The 7,678-nt window shown below is 52.1% G+C and overlaps 1 protein-coding gene across 2 annotated transcripts; it reads left to right on the top strand.

The window, feature by feature from the left end:
* The first annotated feature begins 783 nt into the window (after nt 1-783).
* SLC7A3 (solute carrier family 7 member 3) lies at nt 784-7,373 on the top strand. Of its 2 annotated transcripts, XM_032331549.1 has the most exons (12): nt 784-1,462; nt 2,462-2,861; nt 3,297-3,455; nt 3,637-3,814; nt 4,024-4,136; nt 4,282-4,504; nt 4,865-5,004; nt 5,112-5,214; nt 5,468-5,628; nt 5,831-5,997; nt 6,747-6,855; nt 6,994-7,373. In XM_032331549.1, the coding sequence occupies exons 2-12, from the start codon at nt 2,492-2,494 to the stop codon at nt 7,122-7,124; spliced, it is 1,854 nt and encodes a 617-aa protein (XP_032187440.1). In that variant the 5' UTR covers nt 784-1,462; nt 2,462-2,491; the 3' UTR covers nt 7,125-7,373. The 2 variants fall into 2 exon arrangements, with proteins under 2 accessions (XP_032187440.1, XP_032187441.1); XM_032331550.1 differs by lacking the exons at nt 3,637-3,814; nt 4,024-4,136.
* The last annotated feature ends 305 nt before the right edge of the window (nt 7,374-7,678 follow it).

Here is a 7,678-nt window from a genome sequence, read left to right as displayed (position 1 = left end):
GCCCTGAGCCTGGCTTCCAGCTCAGCAGGGAGACTGCTTCTCTCTGCTTCTGCCCTGTCTCTCTCAAATAAATAAATAAAATATTTAAAGAAAAAAAGATTTATTTGAGAGAGAGTGGTTGCGCATGCAAGTGGGGGGAGGGGCAGAGAAAGAAGAGGGAAGAGACTCTCAAAAAAATATTTTATTTGGGGCGCCTGGGTGGCTCAGTGGTTTAAACCTCTGCCTTCAGCTCAGGTCATGGTCTCGGGGTCCTGGGATCAAGCCCCGCATTGGGCTCTCGGCTCAGCGGGGAGCCTGCTTCCCCTCCTCTCTCTGCCTGCCTCTCTGTTTACTTGTGATCTGTCTCTCTCTGTTAAATAAATCAATAAAAATTTTTAAAAAATATTTTAGTTATTTGAGAGAGAGAGATTGAGCAGGGAGGAGGGGCAGAGGGAGAGGGAGACTGAGCCACCCAGGTGTTCCTCTTCTTGTGCATTTCAGTGAGGTACCGTACCTATAGGAGGTGGGCATTGAAGTCCAATAGGTTTATCAGGAAGATGGTCAACAAAATTATTCTGATGTGAGGTCAGGCACATCGTGCCTCAACTTACTCATCAGGAAGATGGAATTAAATACACCCCCTCCTCCAAGAATTCAGTATCGTTACAGTTTCACATTTAACAGTTTAACTAGAAATACACTACGGAGAGACTGAGGCCTAAAAATCTATTAAGTATCTGGGGTGGCCGAAAATCATCTTTCAATCTCTTGCTGACTGCCGTTGAAATACCCACAGTTGAGGGTGAGAGCTGCGGGATCGGAGTCAGACGGCTGTCCATAATCTTGGCATGGTCCTTGGGAAAGATTTCAGGGGTGAGGGAACCTCGTGTAGAAAAGCAAGCTAAGGAAGACTGAGGGAGAGTGAGTTGGAGACTTCCTGTGCCGTTTCCTCCTCCACTTCTTCCCCCTCCCCCACTGCCGCCAATCACAAATTCTGACCCTTAAGGCACAAAGGTAGAAAATCCCATGGGGTCTCAGGCCAGGAAGCCTCTCATTGTCCCGCTCTGACTAGAAACTCGGAGAATGGGAAAAGGCCACCCTCTCCTCGCCTGTCCCCTGCTTTCTTGCCCCTTGCCACGCTGGGCTTGCTGTGGCAAGAGGGAAACCGTCTCCGGCTGCAAGCAATCCTTTTTGCAAAGCCGAGGAATGAGTGAATGAGAGAGAGTGACAGAAAGAGAGACAGAGAGTGTATGTGTGCCTGTAGTGTCTCTGTGGTGGAGGGAGGATTGGGGGTGGGATTCCATGACGTTACCGGCTCCGCCTCCCGGTGTATATAAGGGGGGCGCTTGGCGCGCAACGACCCCAAGCCGCAGCTTTGAAGCCTGAACAACGAAGTCGGTAGCCCCAACCCAACTCGGCTTAACTCAGCCTCACCCAACCCAATCTGAGACTCGCCTCTCCCTGGGCTTGGAACAGCTCTCTGGTAAGCCTCGGGGGCCGACAGGTGTGTCGGAAGGGGACTGCGAGGGTCTGGGCATACCTAGGATTCCCCGGCAACCATAGCGTGCAGTTGCATCAACGCGGCCGTGACCTGTTGCTGGGCGAGACCCCGGCCCCGGGATGGCTCCCGTCTCCACCTCAGCCCCAGACCGTTTCTAGATGAAGCCGGGAGCTGAGTTGGGGGGCGTAGGGTGGAACCCCTCTCTGTTGCAAACAATTTCGGACTGCCCTGGGGCCCCTCTCAGGGTGCATCTCCAAATCTTCAGATGTCGAAGCCCCGCCCCACTGTTGATTCTTGCTGGTCAGCCTTGCAGGGGCGGGAGGAAGGGGGGGGGGAACATTTGCTTACTCCCCTGGGCGACAGTAGCACGATTTACCCAGTGTGGGCTTGGTGAGTAGGGGTGAAATTGAGTCGGTGCTCACTTTCTGATCTGCCGGGGAGGTCGGTCTCCCCCCGCCCCGCCCTCCCGGCAGTGTAGGAACCTTGCCTATTAAGTAACCCTTGGGGTAAGCACAGAAAAGGAATGTGGATAGTGGATGTGAGAAGGGGGTTCTGCCTAGATGTATTTGCTGGTTGCTCCTGGGGTGAGTTCTGTTGAATTCTACAGGCCAGGGAATGGACCCAGATTAGGTTCCATGGTTCCTGGATTAGGGTCTAGGATAAACCCTAATTACCCCGTCAGAGAGAGAGAGAGAAAGAGAGAGACTGATACTGAGCACTCATGAGGTGCCTGGCTTCTGTACCCCAGGGGCTTTTCACATGTCTTCTGTGCATTTAGTCCTACAAACCTGTGAGTTACTGTTTATTCCTACTTGTTAAGAAAGAGACTGAGGTTAGAGGAAGACACTTGCTTTTGCCCCTTAAATGTCCTCCCCATCCCCCCTTCGCTCCTTTGCCGGTTGGAGTGGGTATTGTCATGCACTCTCAGAGCTTAGGGATAATGAGCCCCATTGAAGGGCTTTTTGTCTTGTTTTCCACCAGATCTTAGGCTCCTCTGCAATTTCAGCTAGAATGCTGTGGCGGGCCCTTCGCAGAGTGGGTCAAAAGCTGGTACGCAGACGGGCGCTGGAGCCAGGCATGGCTGAGACTCGCCTTGCCCGATGCCTGAGCACCCTGGATTTAGTGGCCCTGGGTGTGGGCAGCACCTTGGGTGCAGGTGTGTATGTCCTGGCTGGTGAGGTGGCCAAAGATAAAGCAGGACCGTCCATTGTGATCTGCTTTTTGGTGGCCGCCCTGTCTTCTGTGTTGGCCGGACTGTGCTATGCGGAGTTTGGTGCCCGAGTCCCCCGTTCTGGTTCTGCATATCTCTACAGTTATGTCACAGTGGGTGAGCTCTGGGCCTTCACCACGGGCTGGAACCTCATCCTGTCCTATGTTATAGGTGAGATGCTGGGGCCGGGAGGGATCCTGTGCACGGCCAATGAAGGGGCACGATGGTGAAGTGATAAATTAACATTTACAGGACTTCAGTACCCCTAAATGTGTGTGTGTTGGGGGGCCGGCTGGGAAGGTTGAAGGTGTGGAGAAATTGTTCGTTCTCCTTAACCTCTGTCCTGGGGTCGTAAATTGACTGGTTTTGGGTTTTTAAAAAGCAAGGCTATGGGCGCCTGGCTGGCTCAGTCGGTGAAACATGCTGACTCCTGATCTTCAGGTGTGAGTTCAAGCCCCACTCTGGGTGTAGAGCCCACTTCAAAAAAAAAAAAAAAAAAAAAAAAAGTAAGAATAGGTGAAAACAGCAGGGATTATTTGTGTGACTGGTTTCCGGGGAGGGGGGGGAGGAAAATTGACCCCACTGTTTTTCCCTCTGCTCCCCCAGGTACAGCCAGTGTGGCCCGGGCCTGGAGCTCGGCGTTTGACAACCTGATTGGGAACCACATCTCCCAGACCCTGCAGGGGAGTATCTCACTGCATGTTCCCCATGTCCTTGCAGAATATCCAGACTTCTTTGCTCTGGGCCTTGTGTTGTTGCTCACTGGTGAGGGAAGACACAGGGAACCGGTGGGGGCAGGGCTAGGAGGGACCAAGCCAGAGACGGGGCTGGTGGAGGGGATAATGGTGAGAAAGAAGATAAGCTGAGTGGGAAAGCTGTGCACGGAAGCGGGAAGCAAAGCTCCAATGGAGGACTTTTCTGAGTCCTGACTGCTTCTTTCCCACAGGATTGCTGGCTCTGGGGGCTAGTGAGTCAGCCCTGGTCACCAAAGTGTTCACAGTGGTGAACCTTTTGGTTCTCGGTTTTGTCATCATCTCGGGCTTCATTAAGGGGGACCTGCACAATTGGAAACTCACAGAAGAGGACTACAGACTGACCATAGCTGGCCTCAATGACACCAATAGGTTAAGACATTAACTCTGAGGAGCTGCAGGGCTGGGAGCATGAGGGGGAGCCAAGGGGGAAGCCATGTTAAGGGCTTCGGGATTGGGTGGGGGAGGAGGAATGGGAGCTGAGGCCTCAAAGACCTGGCAGAGTAGTTTGGCATCAGAGAAAAGGCACAGAGGAGGCTGAACATACCTTTTACCTTTTCTATCTGTTTCTTGCAATTTAGCTTGGGCCCCCTGGGCTCTGGAGGATTTGTGCCTTTCGGCTTCGAGGGGATTCTCCGAGGAGCAGCTACCTGTTTCTATGCATTTGTTGGTTTCGACTGTATTGCTACCACTGGTAACACAGTCACTCTGGTTCTGTCGGGGGCCAGGATACAATGTATGCTCAGGTGGCATGCACATTGGCGGCAGGGGTGGGTGTTGGGAGGTGTAGGGGAGGGGACCTGCTTCCCTTATTCCGAAACTTGTGCCCCTTCCTGCAGGTGAGGAAGCCCAGAATCCCCAGCGTTCCATCCCTGTGGGCATCGTGATTTCACTGTTCGTCTGCTTTTTGGCGTATTTTGGGGTCTCTTCGGCACTTACCCTTATGATGCCTTACTACCAGCTTCAACCCGAGAGTCCCCTGCCTGAGGCATTTCTTTATACTGGTTGGGCCCCTGCCCGCTATGTTGTGGCTATTGGATCCCTCTGTGCTCTTTCTACCAGGTCAGTGGCGAACGTTTGTTTTCCTCTGCTGTAAGAGTATTAGGCTTTAGCATTCAGTGCTCTCGAATACCCCTTCAAAGGGCTCTGAGGAGGGGCACCTGGGGAGCTCAGTGGGTTAAGTGTCTGCCTTCGTCTCAGGTCATGATTCCGGGGTCCTGGGATCGAGCCCCGCGTTGGGCTCCCTGCTCTGCGGGGAGCCTGCTTCTCCCTCTCCCCCTTCCCCTGCTTGCGTTCCCTCTCTCTGTGTCTCTCTCTGTCAAATAAATAAATTCTTTAAGGAAAAAAAAAGGGGCTGTGAGAAGGCTGGGTGGTTACAGAGACCGCAGTGAACTCATGCCACTCTGGCCATTCCTCTCTCAGCCTCTTGGGCTCTATGTTCCCCATGCCTCGGGTGATCTATGCGATGGCAGAGGATGGCCTCCTGTTCCGTGTCCTTGCCAGGGTCCACACAGGCACACACACCCCCATCGTGGCCACTGTGGTCTCTGGTATTATTGCAGGTAAAAAAAAAAAAAAAAGTCTTTGCCCTTCCCCTAGTTGTTTCACCAATTCCCTTAACTCTGCTCTTCCCTTCTCTCATTTCTTGGTTTCTGCCCATCAATTTCAGCATTTATGGCATTCCTCTTTGAACTCACTGATCTTGTGGACCTCATGTCAATTGGGACCCTGCTGGCTTACTCTCTGGTGGCTGTTTGTGTTCTCATCCTCAGGTGAGAGTCTCTCTATAAATCGGGATTGGGTTTTTTTGTTCTCGGATTGAGGAACGTGGCTTGAGGTCTATTGAGGTCTGTTCCTCCTCCTTCCTCCACCTGCCTTATCCTGACTCTCCTGGAGGGATGTGGACAGCCCAGCCCGCCAATAAGAGCTTGGACCCTTGATGATGAGGGAGGTTAAGCTGCGTGGGAGAAGATGCTAAAGCAGTTAGGGGTCGTCCTTAATCCTGCCTTCTTACTCCTGCCTCAGGTATCAGCCTGAGTTGAGGAATGATGAAGATGAGGTGGAGTTACAGGAGGAGAAGCTCCCCGAAGCAGAGAAGCTGACCCTGCAGGGACTCTTCTGTCCTCTCAACCCCATCCCCACTCCGCTCTCTGGCCAAGTTGTCTATGTGTGTTCCTCATTGCTTGGTGAGCAATGAAATTTTTCTCTAGGGTGGTGGTTTCGAGGTCACTGTGATGGGGTGACGGGGGGGGTGTGGTGGAGTGTGTGGCATTTGGTGGCCGAGGACGAACTAGAGAGAGCATGGCCTTCCTTGGAATGGGGTGTCTGATATCTTCACATGCTGGTCACAAAAGCCCGTTTTGATATTCTTCACCTTGACCCTTGAAGCCCTGCTCCTGACTCTTCTTTGCCTGGTATTGGCCCAGTGGCCCATCCCACTGCTTTCTGGAGACCCGGTGTGGACCGCAGTGGTTGTGCTGCTCCTGATGCTCATTACTGGGATCACTGGGGTCATCTGGAGACAGCCACAGAGTCCAACACCCCTGCACTTCAAGGTAAATGACCTCTTTCTTCCCACCTCCTCACCCATCTCAGAAGAGCAGGCTCCAGATGCTTTGGGCTCTAATAAGGTTCATAAATATTCTTTAATTGGACGAGGAAGGAGAGATACCAGAGAAACCTAGGCCGAATACTTCTCTCACCCTTCATAGTTCCTTTCCAGCTCTGTTTCCCCAAACTGTGTATCCTTGGAGTCCTGTAGAAGGTGCAGTGTAGTGGGCGTTGAAATACACAAGATGAGTAGGAGCTGGACCCTCCCTATCTTTTTTTTTTTTTTTTATTTGTTTATTTGACAGACAGAGATCACAAGCAGACAGCGAGGCAGGCAGAGAGAGAGAGAGAGGGAAGCAGGCTCCCTGCTGAGCAGAGAGCCCGATGCGGGACTCGATCCCAGGACCCTGGGATCATGACCCGAGCCGAAGGCAGCGGCTTAACCCACTGAGCCACCCAGGCGCCCTCTTTTTTTTTTTTAAAGATTTTATTTATTTATTTGATAGAGAGAGATCACAGGTAGGTAGAGAGGCTGGCAGAGAGAGAGAGAGGGAAGCAGGCTCCCTGCTGAGCAGAGAGCCCGATGTGGGACTCGATCCCAGGACTCTGAGATCATGACCTGAGCCGAAGGCAGCGGCTTAACCCACTGAGCCACCCAGGTGCCCCGGACCCTCCCTTTCTGGGCGAGTAGGTTAGGGATCTCTTTCTAGGTCACCTCATGGGATATACAAAGAAGGTTTTGCTTTGTTCCCAGGTACCTGCTTTGCCTCTCCTCCCACTAGTGAGCATCTTTGTGAATGTTTATCTTATGATGCAGATGACAGCGGGCACCTGGGCCCGATTTGGGGTCTGGATGCTGATCGGTAGGTATCCACTGGGGAAGAGTAGTCCTTTTGGGTGTCCTACCCCAATCCTTTTCCCTCTTGGTCTCATGTAGGGAGACCTGTGAAGCCTTTACGGGTCACTATTTCCCTACCTCACAACTCCCCTTTTTCCACTAGGCTTTGCTATCTACTTCGGCTATGGGATCCAGCACAGCCTGGAGGAGGTTAAGAGTAACCAAGCTCCACTCAAGACTAGGGCCAAAACTGTAGACCTTGATCTCAGCAGTGCCTGTACACATTCGATCTGATGTCATCACCCCTGAATGCTGTCTGGTCCCCCTGCACAATAATGGCGAGCACCCTTGAGCACACGGGAAGCTAGGGATCCCGTGGGATGTGGGTGGGGGACCACTAACAGAGCTCTGTATTTAATGTGGAGTGAAGGGTGTGTCTTTGCTGTTTCTCCTCTTGGTTTTTAAATTTTTATTTTTCGTGGTCTCCTTTCCGATCGTGTCTGTAGCTGCTTCCTGGCTTTTACAAAATTATTAAAAAGAAACCAGAAAAAGAAATCATGTCTTGTTCTTTGCTTGCTAGAGATGATGTGGGGCCTGACTTTTGGTGTGGAGAGAGCTTCAGATAAGTGTGCTGCGTTTGCTCCAGTCGCCGCTAAAGGATCTGTTGTGCTTGTGTGTTTCTTGTTGGCTCAGGGTTGGAGGAGGGTGGCGTGAGCACTTGTCAAGCCTAGTCCCACTTAAAGGAATGATCTTGAGATCGGTTTCCCTCTGGTTATACTAAAGGTTAGCTTCTGAGTAAGTAGGACGGCAATACTTGCCTTTGAGATTTGGGGGTGGACTCTGATCTC

This window comes from Mustela erminea, chromosome X (genome assembly GCF_009829155.1).
Source record: "Mustela erminea isolate mMusErm1 chromosome X, mMusErm1.Pri, whole genome shotgun sequence".
NCBI lineage: Eukaryota > Metazoa > Chordata > Mammalia > Carnivora > Mustelidae > Mustela > Mustela erminea.
The sequence above is the reverse complement of the archived record's forward strand: the minus strand, read 5'-3'. Positions and strand labels throughout refer to the sequence as shown.

What these genes read in the sequence shown, in the direction of transcription:
- SLC7A3 (XM_032331549.1), top strand. Translation starts at nt 2,492, where the DNA reads ATGCTGTGGCGGGCCCTTCGCAGAGTGGGTCAAAAGCTGGTACGCAGA. An exon ending in CCTTGTGTTGTTGCTCACTG is followed by an intron (nt 3,456 to 3,636) that starts GTGAGGGAAGAC and finishes TCTTTCCCACAG; the next exon opens with GATTGCTGGCTCTGGGGGCT. An exon ending in TGGGGTCTGGATGCTGATCG is followed by an intron (nt 6,856 to 6,993) that starts GTAGGTATCCAC and finishes TTTTTCCACTAG; the next exon opens with GCTTTGCTATCTACTTCGGC.